Source organism: Sardina pilchardus, chromosome 13 (genome assembly GCF_963854185.1).
Source record: "Sardina pilchardus chromosome 13, fSarPil1.1, whole genome shotgun sequence".
Classification (NCBI taxonomy): Eukaryota; Metazoa; Chordata; class Actinopteri; order Clupeiformes; family Clupeidae; genus Sardina; species Sardina pilchardus.
In genome coordinates this window covers 514,671-534,703 of record NC_085006.1, presented here as the reverse complement: position 1 = coordinate 534,703, position 20,033 = coordinate 514,671, and the positions used below count along the sequence as shown (strand labels likewise).

At 39.8% G+C, this 20,033-nt stretch overlaps 1 protein-coding gene across 1 annotated transcript in view; it reads right to left on the bottom strand.

The window, feature by feature from the left end:
- Nucleotides 1–17,614, bottom strand: part of zc3h4 (zinc finger CCCH-type containing 4) — a 112,984-nt gene extending 95,370 nt beyond the window's left edge. Inside the window, exons 1-3 of the mRNA XM_062553038.1 lie at nt 17,340–17,614; nt 9,423–9,657; nt 9,184–9,291 (exon numbers count right to left, since the gene is read on the bottom strand). Coding sequence (XP_062409022.1) covers nt 9,184–9,291; nt 9,423–9,657; nt 17,340–17,419 — 423 coding nt within the window. The 5' untranslated portion in view covers nt 17,420–17,614. The remainder of the gene's footprint in view (nt 1–9,183; nt 9,292–9,422; nt 9,658–17,339) is intronic.
- Nucleotides 17,615–20,033: the final 2,419 nt, after the last annotated feature.

Here is a 20,033-nt window from a genome sequence, read left to right as displayed (position 1 = left end):
AATTCTTGCCTGTTTAAAAGAAGAAGGAACTATTCCAGAACTGAGTGAAGTATTAAATACATGTGTGACTGCCGGTATAATAGCGGGTGCTATAGACTGCAGGAGAGTAGACGGGACAGGATCCAAAGGGCATGTTGTTGGACGGCTTCGCTGAAGCAGTTGAGAGACCGCTTCCTCATCAAGAGGAGAGAAAAAGTCCAATGATGGCATCATGCTAACACCAGGCAGAGTCCTTCTTATAGGGTCATCAAACTGAGCACTTATCTTAGCAACTTTCTCAGTGAAAAATGTTGCAAAGTCATCTGCTGACAGTGAAGTAGCTGATGGCGGTGGTGGAGGATTGAGAAGAGACTTGAACATAGCAAAAAGTTTTCTGCTGTCAGTGGCGTTCTCAATCTCAATTTTTTTCAGTAGGGATGTTTTAGATAGAGTGGACTACATATGAATGTTATGCAATGTTTTAAAATGGAATCTCCCTATTGAGGATTATGGTCCCTCTTTTGGCGATCAAAAACAGATGGTTAGAAGCACAACGTTTATAGACATTAAAGGCGTGGCAGTCCACATTCACTAATTACATTGCATGTCATCACTGTTCTTCTTATTATTATATCTTCCGACCAAAATCAACGATCAAAGGCTCTAGAATCACTGAACCGTTTGACGTCATTCAAGCACTCCTACAAAGGTCTTGAAACGGAGATTTGTTCTATTATTTTTGACATTTGTGAACTTCATACTTTTTGAGATATTTACGATAAAAGAGTTCAAAAATCCCATAGAGTTAACGTTGAGACGCTTTGGCGGCAGAGATGGATTGTTACGTAGTGCTCATTAAGCTACAGCTGTAGCAAAGAATCCTTCATTAGCCATCTGCTCCGCTTTAACCCTCTCTGGCTGTAAACACTAGTGACTAGAAGAGGCAATCTAACGTTGATACCATGCCACGGAACGTTATCATCTTCGTCTTGTCTCCTGCAGTAGCTCACTCCCATCTTGCTTCGTTACAGAACCGGTTAGCTCTATAGGTGACATTGTGTGGGAACACCTAATAGTTAGTAGCCTAGAAATCTAGACGCCCCTAGCGGCAGCAAATGTAATTTGGCTGGCGGGGCAGTCTAGGCACGATCCATTGAGCCAGGGAGCTGAGAACCCCCAGCACCAGCGTTCCAATCACAGCGTGTATAGAGTCGGTGGGTGGGCTTAACATAATGGTGACTGACATGCGACCAGAAGTTGCGACGGTAACGCATCCTGTTATTTGAAAACAAGAAGATGATTCGTTTAGCGTTATCCTATTGCGGGGAGGGAATTTGAAAGACAACTGTTTATCCCACCCCTCCGATTGCGCCCTGTCTACGGTGAGTGTCCAGACCCTACATCTTGATGTGGGTCTGGCTCGTCAGGCTAAATAGTTAGACCATAGTTAGACAATCAAACCCTAACGTAAGCACTATATTTAGCTAACGACAATCAAATTTAACGTTAGCTTCTAGCCACGCCAGTCTTAACTCAGCGTCCAACCTGATAGACATGCCAGTTGTACCATTTAGGTTTAAGCCTTCTTCTCACAGTCGTTTGTACAGTACAAGCTACATTGTTATCATTCTCATCATTGCCATCATGTTTGCTGTTAGCAAGCTAGCTAACGTTATATTTGCCATCATTTCCTCAGCCTACCTGTTGCTGCATAGCATCATTCGTTTCACTGTAGGTGAACTTCAGTAGGCCTAGGGCTACTAAACAAAGTGTCAGCGCTTGCAACTCGTTTGAAGTTGGCAACTTTATTTCAGTCTATTATTTTAATAAATGAAGAGTTATTTTCCAAAATACTATCCATAATTTTAATGCATTTTCATGAATCACTTTTTAAATGTGGGTTTCCAAGTAATTTCAGTGGAACTGTAATTGGGTTGTTATTCATCTATTTTTATTGTGTCATACATGTTGTCTTTTTAACTAATAGCCTACAATGTTTTACACAGCAACCTTTTTACATTTACATGCAATGGTAATTCCTTCCATGGAATTACATTTTCTAGTTTAATGCTGTGATTATGTGATCAGGTGCTGGACATAAAAGGGTTGTTCTTATGTCTCTTAATCAGTCATGGGTGTGTTTTGGGCGTAACATCCTTTAAACCAATGAGAATAATGTCTATCATTCCCTTTAACAGCAAACAATGCAGCTTCAAACAGCAGCACATTTGAAGGAATCTCATGCACACAAGACTATATGGTATATTCCACTAAACCTTGCTTTACTAAAACCTGTTTGTGACTAGCAGAGTATAGCCTACATGCATTTGCACTCACCTATTATTTGAACTCATAGACAAGTGAAAAGTGAAATTTCACCGTGGTTTCATAGTCAACACATTAGTTCAACACAGTTAAGTACTATTACTATTGACTGACAATGGGTTATCATCAAAAAAATAGCCTGAAAAGAGCATGTCCTCCTTTATCATTGTTACAATAAACACTTCATATATTCTGACTCACTTCATGCAATAACTATCTTTGTCCTTCGGTGTGACATTTTGTCCTATAGTGTGACAAACATAAAACAACAGAAAAACATCCTTAACTTCAAAATATTTTTTTTAAAGCCAGGTTTGACATTAGGGGAGCTCCAATAATATCTTCTCTTAGATAGGTAGAATTTCAAGCAGTTTCGTAAGGTTGGCGGAAAAAAATGTATCGACATTCATAGGAAAAAGTCAATCAAGTTCATCTATTCATGGTGAAAATTATTGTAATTAGTACTTTTATGCTAAATAAATATCATTTTCAGAAATTAATGATTTAATAATGTGAGCAATTATGTTTTTTGTATTGTTTAATGTTATTCAATATCATTTCTTAGTACTTTTTGAATGTCACACCATAGGACACATTCATAGTGCAGATGAGTGTAAACGTGGAAAAAAATATGTGAGGTCATTGACAAAATGAGTGACCACTATTATTTTCTGAAACTACAGTTTCTATACTACATAAATATTTTTATTTTTTCTTAAAAAACGATGTTTTCCAAAAAAAGCACTTTTTCTTGGCCAGATGTCAACTACCCACATATCAATTATTATAATAGAATATAGACTATTTATTATTATTATTCATTATATGTTTGTATTTCAGCTTTTTATCCTGCACATCAAATTAATCAATATTGGCACACTCTCTTGCTTTCTGTCTTTTATAGCCTATTGTTCCTTCATGGTCTAGCCCATAGATTTATACGTAGATGCCGCATTGTCCGTTGAGTTGTATTAGAAGGAATATGGAACATGTCCGCCATACTGCTAAGGGCAACACTCACCCGTAAATGAATGAAGACTTATGATGAGCTGAAGGAGTTTTGGGCTATACAGTCCTCAAACTCATAAATATTCCAATCGATTGGCATAAATTATATTTAATAGTTACAAGAAGCTAAACTCCATGAAGAAAACAAAAAAATAACAATTTACGTGGAGAAAAAAAATTGAGAACAATCTATCTAGGGTCATTCCACGTCAAATCAACCAGAGCGCACGCACTTGCGTCTGGGTCATTCCACGTCAAATCAGACAAAATCCAGGAAAATGGTTGCAGCACCGACTCCGATTTTCTTCAAAGTTTGTCTACACAATGTTTAGGTTCCATAACTAAAACCTGTAAAATATTTTTGTTCAATTCTGTTGTTTACACAAGCTTTTTGCCCTTCGGTTTTTACATTGTCTGTAAGGCCTTATCTTGGAGGCCATGTTTGGACATTCATATCTTAAAAAGAATTATACCTAGCCTGACCAAACTTTTCAGAATGTAAGACAAGCATGTTCTCAGTAACATTCAATGATTAAAAGTTTGAATCACAGTCTAATTGATTGTATAGAAGTCCCTAGTTTCTGAAAAAACATGCAAAGAAAAGTGATATTGAGGGTCTCAAAACTTTTTTATTGGGACACACCTGCCATCAATGAGTCTTTTCTATAGAAATGTAATCCTTTGTTAATGTTGTCCCAAAATGTGAAGTCTCCAAAACAAATGAATTTGACAATAATAAGGATAAAACAAGGCATGTTTGTATTTTTGTGTCATTTTCATGCAGCTGAAAAGCTATGTGGGGTAGGTAGTAGAATCATGAAAATCTATGTGGAAATAGAAAAGTATATGGACATGTAGTGTGTAAAGTTCTAATATTGTACCAAGCCCCGTTCACAGAATAAATGCATGTAGTTACAGGTGTTTTGGTAACACCAGAATAAACATTTACAATAAAAAGAGTGAAGTTTGGCACCCCCCTCTGGCGTAACAGTGGCATTTTGCTACTTTTACAAGGCATTAACTCTGGTAGCTCTGGTACTCTGGTATTTCCACATAGATTTTCATGATCCTACTACCTACCCCACATAGCATTTCAGTAACATGAAAATGACACAAAATACAAAACATGCCTTGTTTTATTGTTATTATTGTCATGGTTATTTGTTGTGGAGACTTCAAATTGTGGGAAAACATTAATTAACTGCCGTATTTGAAGAGGAAATAGTGACTGATACCAAGTGAAAAAGATAAACAGCTTTTTTAAATATCACACTTAATGCACGTTTTTCCCAAATCTAGGGCCCTTTCGAGAGTCAAGATACATTTAGTACAGACTTTAAATTGTTTACACATGCTTATTATGAGTTGATCTTCCACCCTAGAAAATTTGGGGAGGCTAGGGAACATATTTGTCAAGATATTAATGCCCAGACATGGCATGTGTTTTTCAAGCTGTAAAAATGAAAGATTTTCAAGGTCTAAAAAAGATATGAAGACAGATGATTTGCACAGAAATATTTCACAGGCCTTGGTTTTAGGACCCATTGATGATATACACAAAGTTTGAACAAAATCTGAGACGGTGCGGCAACAACCTTATCTGATTTGACACGGAATGACCCGTCTCAAAAAAATCTGAAAAAAATACAATGCGTGCCTATGTTACCCAGGAGACACTCTGTGAAATGGTTTTGTGCACATGGTATTTTTTTCAGATTTTTTTGAGACCCAAGTGCGTGCGCTCTGGTGGATTTGACGTGGAATGACCCTCTATCTATTAATGCAAGGAACGTCTGTCTGTGTCACTCTGTGTCTTCCACGCATAACTCTCGAGCCACTCAAACGACTGACCTAAACTTTGACACATGTATTGCTAATGACGTGTCAGTGCAGTGCAAAGTTTGGTCGTTTTTGGACAACAAATTATATTGTTAAACTAGAATGCATTTTCCCGGTGGGAAAGTGCGAAGTGTGCTTGCTCCGACGCGCCGCGACAGCGCCCCGGCAGGAGACGCGACCACTCGCCCTCAGGTCAAAGAGCCAAAGTTTGGCCAAGATGCGAAGCTGCTTTGAGTTTGGCGCCGTTGCCCTCGATTGCCGAATTCTTACACTGACGTGATGGGTTGCCTAGGTTCATCAGTGGTATGTCCCCCATCAAATTTGATTGGCTGCCACAGGCGAACGCTTTGATGCATGGAAATTAAATGTACACCTCTAACGTCTTTAGACCTTGTGTTGAATTATGTATGAGTTGTTCATGTGTAGCCAGCATGAAACATGTAACCACTGAAGGAAGGAAGGAAGGAGCCTAAGGAACTAGGCATGTTTCTAGAACAAATACGAGTAATGCTAGGAGTATAACTATCCTGTTTTGCGGGAACATCCGCAGTTTACTCACTGTTGAATAAGTTGCAATGTGTTATAGCCTCAAATTGATGGTAAAATAAACAGGACGACTAGGGATGGGCATTCGATTTTCTTCGTCGATCGTCGGGAGAATTAACGATCAACTATCGATTAATCATTAATATTTTTATATTATAATTTATTGTTTATCACATTTAAAATGCAATGAAAATACAAAACTACAACGTGTTTGTTGCGTAGTGTGAGTCTTGAAGCAATGAAATCAATTTCACTGTGTGGCAACAAATAAACTTTTTACCAAGCAGGGGCAATATTAGACGACATTCTCAGTTACCTGCGACTTTCTGTTTTGATTGCGCTCACTCAGTTTCAACCTAGCATCAACTCGAATTTAACATGGAGGATATGCGATGCTCAACGAGCTGAGAAAATGACCCAATGGATCTACAAGTTCATTAAGATGATAGGCTGCCCTTATACATTTATTGAAACCAGCATCACATTCTGTCATGACTTGCATGTATCTGTTCTGTATGATTTGCATTGAGTTCAATGAGCATCAAACAGGCTAATAGGCTAACTGAACGAAACTGAACAAAACACCATGCCTATCTCTAGGTATGGTGAAGGGTGTGTGATGATGTGGGTCAATTTTAGTTCTAAAGACCAAGGGAACTTTATCAGGATGCATAGTGTCCTGGATCCATGAAATAAGTAGCCTTTAAAAATAAAAAACTGCCTGCCCCTATGTTAACCCTATGTGTTAAATTCCCATAGTGTTACATAGGGGTGCCAATATTTTTGACCCCAGTATTTTGGGAAGAACATTTATTTATTTATGATACATTATCATTCACATAGAAAATTGGTGTGTCCTTAAAGGTTGGATTTTTCCTAATTTTATTACTTAAGCCATTAAAATCAATTTCCAAAAGATGATTTTATATTCCTCTTTTTAGTCAACTTTAGCATGGGGTGCCAACAATTTTAACAATGACCGTATGTGTGTGAGTGAGTGTGTGTGTGTGTGTGTGTGTGTGTGTGTGTGTAAAAGTTAAGAAGTCTGAGTGTTGTGGAGTGCATGAAGAAATGTTGGAGATATAAAGTGCTGCAATCAGGTGTGTATGTGTGTGTGAGAGTATGTGTGTGTGTGTGTGTGTGTGAGTGAGTGAGTGAGTGAGTGAGTGAGTGAGTGAGTGAGTGAGTGAGTGAGTGAGTGAGTGAAGTGTTAACATGTGTTTGTGAGTGCTGGAGAGTGAATGTGTGCAATTTCAGTATAGTGTGCGTTCATAATTCAGATGGCCTGAGGATAGAAGCTTCTCCTGCGTCTCTCAGTTCTTATGACTACATAGGCATCTTCTTGATCTCAGTGGTTTGAACAGTCCATTATTTGGATTCTTAGAAGTACTCTTAGATTTTTCTGTAATGAGGCCCCTGGTGTGTATTTATGGGTGATAACATGCTTGTAGCCTACATTCATGTATTGTCCACTGTTAACTCATTGAGTGCCAACAACGTAATATTGCGCTTTTAGCTCCCATGCGTAGAGTGCCAAAAACGCAATATTGCGTTTTTAGCTTTTTTTTTTAATTACGAAACTAGACACTCTAACTCACCTTATGTGTGATTTTTTGGAAGTCTATCATGAAGAGAACTGAAGTAGATGACGATCGAAAACTCATGAAATCTCACAATCCGGACATTTTATCTGGACATTATATCACAACGTGGCATTTGATTGATATTGCCGCATGAATTGTGTCAAATCAGGCACGTCAGGTCAATACAAGGTCATTTCGTAATTTTGTGGGTTCGTCACAAGGTGGCAGTCTCAACAACGCGATAGTCTATCTAGTGTTTGTTATAGATCAGTGGGACCGAGCATTGAAGATCGAGGAGAGAGTTTGAGAATCACCCCGGGAGTAGCCTAGCCCTAGGCTATGGAAGAGCTAGCCTTGCTGCAGAACCTGCAGCGTGTTAGAGAGATCAAACTCTAGCGTAATAATCAAGGCAACTTGCGAACTACTGGCACTACTACTGCTTGTTGTCTATGGGGACTATTTTCAGATGCTGCGTACGATATCACTGTGCCTATGGTACGTTTGCAAGTTGCCTTGATTATTACGCCAGATGAGAGTGTAGTTCCATGTCAAATCAGCCTAGAAAAACGCCAGGTTTCATTTTCAGTTGGTCTTATTGCACTTTCTAACTTGAGAGGAGACACGTTTTAAATGGGAAAATTACCAGAAATCTTAGTCACTTTTAAACATGAAGCTAGCAGGCGAGAAGCTAATGGTCTAATCCGATTTAATGATCTATTCTAGGCTGAAGCTAAAAGTTGTATCGCCAGACTCACAGGATGGCTGGATGAACGGGAACAAGGTAAATATCGATTGTTTTGCTCGAGGGGAGGTGGAAAATTAGCGTATTTCCAAAAATGGCGGAATATCCCTTTAACCCTCTAACCGCCCGGGTTTTTTGGGATTTTTGCATAAAAAATTCAAAAGGCCATGGCTTGAAAGTGGTCAGAGATAAAGTCCTACTGTAAATGTGAAAATCATTGAGTATGAACTAAAGTTTATAAAGGGAGTAAATTTACTCATCTAATTTGCATATTATGACGTCACAGGATGGCAATAGCGTCAAATTATGCACATTTCAGTAAATACTGATTGTTGAACACATTTGAGCAGTTTTACTTTGATTTTTGTAATTTCTCCGACATAACAAACAAACAGGACCACAGCCACATGTAAACCAACAATAGTAAACTATTAGTATTACCACAATCCCTATGTTACGATATAATAAAGTAGCCTGGTCAAATCAGTTCCTATCGCGGATGACTTTGTAGTTCTTCAGAGCCCTATTTTTACTAGACCTGCTGTCTGCACCATGTCAATTACAGACACTATCATCATGATTATCACTGGCACCAAGCACACCATGCTTATTTGAACCCTTTGGTCAACATTACTGCAGGTAAACATTGACGTACACACGCAAAGACCCACCTCCATTCACAGACGCATCTTGACTGTCACTGCCAATGAACGACCGATCATAATCTCCAAAAGGCAGATATTCTCCTTCAGAATCAGAGTAGGTGAATGGCAGACCCAAGACTTCATAACACACGACTTTGTTTTTTAACATTTGCCGTTTTTCTGCTTCAATTTGTGCATAGCGATCGCGCATTTCACTTCCGCGTTATAAACAGGAAATGCGTCTTTTTTTTTTTTTTTCTCGCGAGTAATACAGGCACTTCCTGAAAACTTTTTTACTCGAATTTGGGCTTGAATCGAAGCTCTGGATGTCTGCCAACTAGTGGTGGAGAGTACAAAGGCGATTTGTCACCCTACTCGGATAGTTTTAATCAGTGATGTTGCTTGTCGCCGTACGGCGCCTTGGGCGGTTAGAGGGTTAAGTATGTTGCACATGCATTTCTCTGGAAAACCCTGAGCATCATTATGAATATAAATGTCAGTGTTACCCAGTACTTACAGAGGCAGTGTACTGCGGGCTGTAGTCTCGATATTTTCTCTTCTCGTTAGTACTGTAGTCAGAATCATCGCTGTAGTCAGAGCGGTCATCACTAGAGGAAGCATGTCGCTATAATGCACAAACACAATGTAATCACATTGGACTATAATTACCCGTAATTGGCTCAAGAGGACATTTTAAGTGGAATTGAAAAATCCAATGTGATGATTGATGAAATGGTAAACAAACTATATTCTTACTTTGTGCTTAGATGACTTCCGCCTTTTTTTTGCTCTTCTTTTCTCTTTATCACGCTCCTTTTCTTTCCTTCTCTTCCTTTTGCGGCGATGAGTTTTATCATCATCTGAACCACTGGCCTGATGCTCCTTGTTGTGGTGAGGTTTCCCCACCGCTTCAGACCCTTCTCTCTGAGGAGAGTCTGGCTCTGCCCCATCATCCTCTAGTTCACCCTCCTCCAGCTCACCTTCCTCACGTCTGTACATAAAGACAGTATCAGCATAATCACATTGGTGTTAAAACATCAACTGTTTAAATGGGTATTGAATAAACAAGATGGACTAACCACAACTACTCAAGCAAGAAGTAAAGCTACTAACCAGATATAAACCAATTCTGAGTGGAAATATATTTGTATTAATGTATTTTTGTATTTTGTTCTAGAAGTATAATCCTGGTCTCAAAAGAAAGGTAACACAAAATATGGAATTAATACACCAGAGTACTTTTTGCTGGTTCAATAGATGTGTCCTGCTATATTTGCACTTCTGGTTGTGTACTTTTTAGGTACACTTCCACAGTCACTCGCCACTTTATACTATCCTGCCTATGTAGGGACGAGCCATGTAACGTATGTAGCGTACATCATGTACTGTATGTTCTTTGTCTTATGTCTATGTCTGCGTCTCAGGCTTCCTGTTTTTGTGTGGTGTTGTCTTGTCTGTTGTGGAGCACACCGCAGCAAATCCCGAACAACTTCTGTTGTACGGCAATTAAAGTATTGAATCTTGAATCTATAAGATGGACTATACAGTTAAACTTATATCAAAAACAACACGGACATTCTATTCTATGGATTCTAGGGATGGCGAAAATTAAACATTTTCTTGACCAACCACCGAGCATCATTAGCAGGTTGAAACCGGTTAACCAATTCGTATAAAATATTCTACGCTATTTGAAATAACAGCCACACAATTTCGCAACTCTGTCGCATCTCTGTCCCCTGCTCACACATACAGCGCCGGCGCCGCCCTTTCACTCACGTCACTTTTTAAATATCCCCTGCAGCGTGAAACATGAGTCCCACAAACCAAGGAGCTTGTAAGTAAGTGGAGGACAAATGGCTCCTTCGTTTCGAAATGGTTAGGGTACAAGGTGATCGCGTTGCAAATAAAGGCGTTTGTTGCATAGAAGCTCATTTGAAACTGAAATTGCCGCGGCTCACTTAAGAAAATGACAGCTCCGTAGAGACGCCGCTATAGTTTGAGGAAGTACTAACAATAATAAAGAAAGATGATCATCATTACCTTAATCGTTACCATTGATGACCCTCCCTGAAATGTAGATGTAATTTGTTTCCAAATCTAAGCCCATCTTATGCGGAAAGTTGCCTAATAGACTGCAACACGATAAATGGATAAAACAGGCACCTCCAGATTGCAAAAGACGCACCGGCCAAGGCAGAGCGCGCGAACCCAAATGCTGTGACCTCGTGCCAACTGTTTAAGTAGCCTAGCCTGAGTTATTCAAAATTGAGTGTGAGGGATAATTTGTTAACTTCACGCAAAAAGATGTTGGAATGAGATGGCTAGCTGTAGTAGCGTTTAGAGATGCACCGATAGATCGGCTGGTGACAGGAATCGGCCGATTTTCACGTGATCGGCCATGACCGGCGACCGGCCGGTCAGTCTGAGACATGCCGATTTTATGCCGGTCAAATGCACTCGCACGTACTTGTAACAACTTAGCTGAGTTAGCAAAGTTTGATGAAGCTAGCAAAGGCCAACAGTCAGGGCTGGATAAAGCGCTAATACTAAACGCTAAGCGCTAATACGCTGTGCTTTGCCATATTGCGTGGAATTTACTAAGCTGTCACTTCAGGTTACAGCGCTCATCTCCGCCCGTCCTTGCAGCTAATTGCGTGCCCACAGCTGAACGACACACGCTGTCAACAAGCAGCGACATAGCCTATGGGTAGTTATACTGCACTTAAGGCGAGACACGGCAGGAATAAACATTTTGCTTCGGTTTGCCAACTTAGCATGTATTCTTTCGCACTACTACAACAACAAAGTCCGATATACACATTTAGAGGTTTATTTCATTACCTTTTGTCTACCGCGACCGTGATACAAAACATATCATGTGTGGTGTCGTTGGAAAGCTGTGTTTCTCCTGCATGACGTTATGGCATCCAAATATGGACACTTCCTTTGTATCCGCAAGCAATTGCGAACGTTCAAAGAAGAGTGTAGACTGAGAATTGCATGTCATTGGCTGTGTTTCAAGGCTGTTTTCTCAAAATTAGTTTTTTTGTAATTTTCCAACATCTCAGCCTATGTAGCACCTATGCATACCAAATTATCCAGTTACACTCATCAGTAGCCTATTCTGAAGATATATTACAGTGGGATATTGGATGTGAGAAGAAAAACATAGGTGTTCCCACAGTGCATTTCTATTAGGCCTAGTAGCCTAGGGTGTGAATGTCCCACACTGGAAATACTGCAGCTGAAGAGGACTTGAAGAAGAATCTGTCTATTCACATTTTTTTACCAGCCATTGATAAGTTGATTACATTTCTATATTAACATGTTGTATTAAAGAAAAGATAGAAAATAACTCTTTGTGTGTGCTGTAAAGTGGTTAGAAGAAATGAAATCGGAATCGGCTAAAATCGGTATCGGCCGGTCAAATCTGTGAAAAATCGGAAATCGGAATCGGCCAAAAAATTGCAATCGGTCGGGGTTTTTTAACCGACTAGCGATAACTTTGATCGGTTAACGTGGATACGGTCAACCATCGGTCAAACAGTCACCGGTTAACATCCCTAATGGATTCTTGTGGACATTTCAAGACCCAATATGTCCATTACAGTCTTCTGTAATAAACTCCGAGTTTGCCAACTACATTGTTGGTGCTTTGGTTTATGTGTAGGGACCCTGAGCGAGCAACTGGCCAGGTTTGGTGCGGTTTTGACAACAATATTACCGGTGAAAGCTCTGTAGTGTATGATCAACAAAAAACACTGTCTCCACTAGGGGTGTCACGATACCAAAAAATCAGTAGTCGGTGCCAATACCAGTAAAATTACACGATTCTCGATGCCAAATTCGATACTATCGTTAAAAAAAAGGATTTTCTAAAATCCCATGTACTTAATGTCCCATGTAGGCTACTTAATGAATTTCTTTATTGAAATATTTGCAGAATACTGAAATATAATTTCTATAACATACAGAGCATAACAAAATACAGTATCCAATTGTGAGCATATCACATAGGCTTACACATAATTAATTAAATCACTTTTCTAATGGTTTGCATAAAAACCAACTTGCATCAGCTTTTTATCGCTCTGCTTTCATATAATGTGAATGATTTTTTTTACAAGATGTAAAGTCTTTATTTGAAACACACACATTCTGTAACTATTTATACATTCTATATGAAATTTCTGATCTTCATAACAGCAAACTTTATGCAGATTAGCCTACTATTCATATTACAACTCCACCTCTTAAATTCAGTCTGGTTGAAGCCTCAAAATATTGTAAACAAAGTAGCAGGCTAAGCTTATCATACTCTACTGGTTGGACTGTTCAGCTTCCCTATGTGTTTAAGTTTCAAGGTAAGCTACTTTTTCTCCTTGGGACAGAACCTTTTAAGTCTTGGAGTTGGAAAACATTGGTATTGAGATGGTCAGTCAACTTGAATGCAAGAGTTTTTATCAAATGTCTACACAGCATAGCCTTCTAATGATGCTAACCGTTTTTAACAGTAATTTAGCTAATCGTCTTCTGTGCGTCATTGCGTTCACGATTGTGAATGTTCTATTTGGATTAATGTGCATGTCGTGGGCGGGTGTCCATTGGGGCGCACGAGAGCGGGCCAAGGAGAATGAGTTTACTTCTACTGTTTGGTAAAGTTGCGCGTATAGTCTACAAAAATTGCGGAAGAACTATGCTTCCACCCGGGTAGCGTCAGGTGCATCAGTACGACCACGCTTCCAGGAATGATCTGGTTGGTTTTCATGGAGACAGACTCTGTGTGCATGAAGGGGAGAGGCTGTGTGTGTGCATGTGTGTGCATGAGAGACAGACGCGTGAGTGACAGAGAGGGAGAGCAGGGAAAGGAAATTCAGCTTCTGAATGTTGCGTGTTTTTCAATAGCGTTAAAACATGGATAAATAAATAAAAAAGTAATGAAACGCAATATGTGGCGGCCGGTGCTGAATCTGTGGCGCATCACCACAAATTAGTCTATGTGTGGGAAACACTGTATTGCCCCCGTCAGTTCCGGAAGAGTCGCAGCACCGATGCTTATGCTGACGTCGGTGCTTACGGTGCTTCAAAAAAATAGGCATCGCCGGTGCATCGCCGGTTGCATTTTAGAATCGAGAGGTATCGCAAGTATCGGTTCTCGTGACATCCACAGCTTATTTGATGTGTTTTCATGCAGCCTGGGCCTTTCAACTCTGTCACCATACGTTTTCTCATGGTGAGATGGCCATCCCGAAATACATTTTGGATGACATGGGGCGCAAGGTGAACAGAGGTGAACAGCTGGACAAACTAAATGTTTGAAAAAGGCTACAAAGTAATCTTAAAGAGTTTATATTTATTAGCCCCCAGTTATTGGCCTTAATTATTCACCAACTGGTACGTCTGGCCAAGAGGCTATTGAAGCCCATGTCCAATGTCCCTAAAACATGGGCGCACATATGTAATCACTAATCTGGCATGTACAGTGGGTTCAGTAAGTATTCACACCCATGCTAAAGTTGACTAAAAAGAGGAATATAAAATCATCTTTTGAGAATTGATTGTAATGCCTTAATTAAAAAAATGTGTAAAATGAGTAGCCTATTAGCCTGTTTGATGCTCATTGAGCTCAATGCAAATCAAACAGGCTAATAGGCTAACTGGAAAAAGCACCATGCCAATCTCTAGCTATGGTGAAGGGTATGTGATGATGTGGGGCTATTTTAATTCCAAAGGCCAAGGGAACTTCATCAGGATGCATAATATCCTGGATCCATGAAATAGCTGGCCTTTAAAAATAAAAACATATAAAAATTCCTCCTGCTCCTATGGGAATTTAACATAGGGGTCAAATACTTATGCCCCCTGTATTTAAGGAAGAACATTTATCTATTTACGATACATTCTTCAATCACAAAGAAAATTAGTGTCCTTAGCGGTTTGATTTTTACTCATATTTTTAATTAAGGCATTACAATCAATTCTCAAAAGATGATTTTATATTTCTCTTTTTAGTCAACTTTAGCATGGGTGTGAATACTTACTCTGAACCCACTGTATGTGTATTTCTTTAGAATTGAGCAAACAATTGCATTTCAAACCTTTTCCAAAATTGCTATACTTCTGAAACTATTTGGTATGAGTTTTTAATGCACCAATTTAAGTTAAATATTACTGCTACTTACGCCCCTGCTGCAAGCCGTAAGTCAATTAACCTTTTCCAAACTCACTCTCTTGAGAACGGTCTGGTGTCAACGAGGCTAGAAGTTTGGCAAAGAGCATTTGAAACTTTGCAAATGCTACTGGGGAAATGGTTTAATGAAATATAGAATGAATTGCTTTGAGAGAACCCACAACAAAAGGGCACCATGAAAACATTATCCTAGTGTTGAAATACAATAAATCTCAAGAATCTCTGGGATGAAACAGTTAGCATTCATTAATAGAACAAATCCATGCTCATGTTTATCAATATGTCCCATTGTGTTTACCTATGTGTGACTTAAGATCAGATTGCATTATTTAGCCAATTGAAAAACAACAGGTAGATTAATTCTTGTCACTGTAGCACAGCATGTGACTGTCATGACTCTGTTTGCAGTTTGTGTTGCAACTCGGGATGTCAGGCCTACCTGGTAAGCTGCCCCCAAGAGAAAAAGCACGGAACTACCACTTTAGCAAGTCACAACATGTGAATTAGTCCAATTTTAGTTGTTAATTAAGCCAGCAAATATTACATATAGCAATTGTTCTCAACAGAAAGAAGAGTCTCGTATTTTTGCCTTGATGAAATAATCATGGATTGATCTTGTTCAAGATTCACGACGATTCAAATCACTTTCTAGCCTAAATTTTGCAGTGCTGTTCTAAATCACAATTCACATTCACTCACGAGGTACATCAAAATGTTGATTAGCCTACAGGCAAAGGCTCATTTTATAAAAAGCAGAATATTAGAGGGGGGGGGGGGGAGGAGGAGAGGGGAGAAGGAGGGGGGGGGTCTCGGAGAGCTGTAAGCAGGGCCTTGAGATTATAAGAAACTATTTCAGACAATGAGCCTAATTTATCACCTACATTACACATTGTAAGGAGAGCATGAATATGTTTGATTAAAGAATAGGGCTCGGGATCATGACGTAAAAAACTTAGCGGGCGCAGCCATATTGGCAGCTTCACTCCTAAGTTTACTATGGATTACTATGGATTTACTCCCGCCTATATTAGTGTGTTCCTGTTACTTAGTTTCTGCCTTCTTGGTCGTGTGTTGCTGTGTAGTGGGGTGTAACAGCACCACCCATGATCGCAAGAGGAAAAGAATCGCTAATACTACATTTCTGCTTCTTGTCTTCTGCATCTGAATGAATGGATATTACGCTCGGTGCGCTACCAATATGGCGGCTATTCCTAGAATGCAAGGCTTGTTCCCGAGCCCTATTACAATAGCATTTGGAATATAGAATAAGGGAATGTAAAAATGGAACTGATTCTTAAGAATTGCTGAAATGGTTAATAGTTCTCTAAATGTTTGAATGGGGTCTGATGGAGCTTGACTAACAGCATTGGACTTCTGAGTGTGTACAGATGGAGTAATAATGATTTAGGAAGGGGTAACTCTCATTGGAGACAGTGGAGTCTTGAGGACAGAAAAGTTTAAATCCCCCCCCCCCCCCCCCAAAAAAAAAAAAGTTAATTTCGTGGCAACAATGAAACGCCGCACGTGGAGAATTACTTTGCATTCTCGGAATATCACGATATTCTTTCTGCATGAATAGGGGCTGAGCCTACCCGAAAGTGCCACGGCAATTTACCAACCCCAACTCACTAATCCAACTATGAAATCATGTTAATATTAATTTATGACACAATGTTAACGCCATTTCGATGTAACCATTAGTCAAGATTCTGATTAGAAATTGTGAAGGAGGAAATCAATATCAATATGTAAAACATCCCATTGATAAACTAACTTACATATCGGTGATGAGATGCCTTTTGTTTCACTGCCAATGTTGGACATCAGAAAGTCGGCTTGCTCATTCAAGCTTACTAAAGAGCAACCTAACACTGCAATTCTCATCCATGATAGCTCACCAGTTGCCGAAAGGACCGTACAACCGTTTTTATTGAAGTTGACTTGGTGAAGATTTAGGTTAATATAGTTACAGTTACGTGCCATGTCCCGTGTATTAATGAGACAGTGGTTCACAGTTTGCAGTTAACTTACTGCTAACTAGGTTGATCACTTAACGTAGACTGGTCATAGCTAACGTTAATAGTGGCTGCTAGCCTATAGCAAAATGGATCCTAACGTTAATTGCCATATAGTTAACGTTAGGCCATTTGAAGTTCTCTGTAGAGGCATAAAGTTACTCAGTGTGGATAAGATACGTTTAAATGGTCACCCCTTTCACAAGTTACCTCATTTCAACGTCCTATTAACTATGATAGTTGATGGTAATAATCTTCTGAAAATATTCTGAGTTCATGTTTGTCTTTCCCGTGCTGTGCAACGTTTCAAGATGGCGTTCGTTACCTCTGTACTTGTTCCCCAGAAATGGCGACTTTAATCCCTTTTGTAAGAAAAAAATGAAAACAAAACCCAGGCTTTTTATTTCTAAAAAGCACGTGGGAAAGTAATTGTTGGATAGAAATATGATTGTAGAATTACTCGACCTTTCGTCAGTGAGGCTGTTGTGTTCGTGGTTGGTTGTTGTTGGGGAGTTTGGATGGACAGTCATGCTTTCCACAGCCATTTCCTCTAACGTTACCTAACAGTTACATTAAAGGCTAAAATCGAGGCAGGATTCTACTTGATCATGCGTAACTTGACTTTGCTCTAGATGATGAATGACTTAAGGAAGAGCTTCAGATCATAGTCAGTTCCCTACTAATACTTTAGAAGAGAAATTTGTTGAATTGGTTCCAGTTCTCCGTCCTATGCGCTGTAATTGAAACTCGATGACTTAAAATGGCGGCGGTGGCGCCCCGTCAGTGAATGGGAGGAGTACGTGAAAATCTACGACATTGCGTCATATTCGCTACCTCCCCGGAAGTAGTTTTCTCGTATTTTTGCCCTGATGAAATCATCATGGATTGATCCACTGATCTATAAAGAATGGTATTCTGATCTATAAAGAATGGTATTCTTTATAGATCAGTGGATTGATCTCGCAATTCACATTCACTCACGAGGCACATCAAAATGCTGATTAGCCTACAGACAAAGGCTCATTTTATAAAAAGCAGAATATTAAATAAGGGCAACAGTCAAAAGAAATCAGTTTAAAAGCAAACTGACACAAAGTGTCAGTGCTGAATGCTTTGAAACATACTTTTTGCTGGCTGGAGTGGACCAATGTCTTTTTTTAGCCACGCACATTAAAGTGTAACTACACCCTATAAAATAAGTGTAACTACACCCTATAAATAATGAGCTGTTGATTGATTGAAATTACTCATAAGTACTAGTAGAACTACACTATTAGGCCTACCAGGGTTAATATTGACAAAAATCGTGTTTCTCAAGAAAAGTAACATTTTGTATGATTTGTTGGAGTAGGCCTAGGCCTTCCACAGGTTGAAACATGCCATGGCATTTTGGTCCAAAAATGCTGACGTACTGTAGTCCTGCACTTCTCTAGCGACTCTACGTCACCGGGTCGTTACAAATTAGGAATGAAACGCCCCAACATCTGCTGCCCTGATTACCTGTGATGTGTGATAAGTGTAACAGGCTAGTAGCCTACTTAGCCCATTATATTTGAATAATTGCACAACAGATCTAGTGTAGATACCCAGATAGCAATAGGTCAGCGGCCCACCAGCGGCAGAGTTGGCGGTCCAACGGCGGTACCCACCAGTGGCCCGCTGGGAGTTTTGCTCATCGGTTCTCTGGCGGTCCACCGGCGGCTCAGAAGCGGCTCCAGATAGGGCCACCCTTTTGCCGCTACTACCCACCAGCTTCTAATTGGCCTTATGGCCATAAGGATTAAAATGATGTACTAAAATAGCAATAATACATTCTAACACTTTCCATTTGCCCTCAATCAGAACAATTTACAATTATTTACAGGGCTTACCAAAGTTACTAAATTTACCAAGGTGAAGACAGTGCCTGCTGATGAGAAACCTATAAATGTATTCTGTAATTGAATAATCCAATATAACAACATACATCCTCAGCAACAATTACACAGACTCACCATGTATTAGGTTCAATACATTTTGTTTATTTATTTTACATGCTTTTGTTTATTTCTTTTACATGCTCATTTACATGCTTTATTTCTTTTACATGCTCAAACAATTTATTAAAATTAGTGTCTACAAATTCCCAACCTCCCCATCCCCATTCACCACCCTTTTCTGCCTGTCTTTTCTCCCTCCCTCTCTGTCAGCCGCCCCCTTAAGTACAGCGACACCTCTTTTTGTAACTACTCTTCAGTTGCTGTGTGTACCACTCTCCACTCTGCTAGTCTAGCACTTGCTAGTTTTGCTAATACTAGCAGCCTACTACAACAAGATACTTTCTTGGCAAGCGGACATTGGACACGTGTGAAACGTGTGTGCTTTGTTTATGTGCTGCTCACGAGAATGCGCAGGCAGGCACAAAGTTTAAGCGGTGGCGGGGTCGGTTGACGTCGCAGCATGTGTTTCGCAGTTTGTCGTCGGCTGCCAGGCGACGCCAACTCCGGGAATCGGGAGTTGGGAGTTGGCTCGAGTCTGGGCGGTGTATCTGGGCCTTAACAGCTCCTGTAGTAAAACAAAGAGTAAGTGAGATGTTGTGTATGGATTGATATATAAACTTCACTTCCCATGATGCCATAGGCGGGGGCTATATAAGGTAGAGCTCCCCAATTCAACACTATTCTGTACCGCAAGGATACACAGAACGCCTACATGTAGGCTATTATCAGGACGCAGTAGTTTAATAAAGTTCAGTTTTAATGTTCAGCACTTCCATGTCTGCCTCCATCAATGTTATTGCGTGCCCTCACTCGGACACAACATGGAAAAAAAAAGCTTTTTGCCAGGGGTTGTATACTTGAACATATTCACAATAGTTTCACAAAAACACTTACTGTGCAACACACTCTTCAGGTGGAAGGACTTAAAAGCCACCTTTCCTGCTGTACCAGTCCAATTAATTTGGAGCGCCAGGGACCTCAAAGCCCGGCCCAGCATCCTTTTAACAGCATCTTTTGTGGTTTTCCCTCCCAAAATAGCAAGTATGTTCACCTGAAATGCAAAGACCAAAATTACAATGGCATAACTTCCAGTCAAACATCTTGGCTGTTTTCAGCTTAAGCTGTTTTGCTATTTCATGCACAACCATCAAATACAGAGCTATGTATGATGACAAAAATT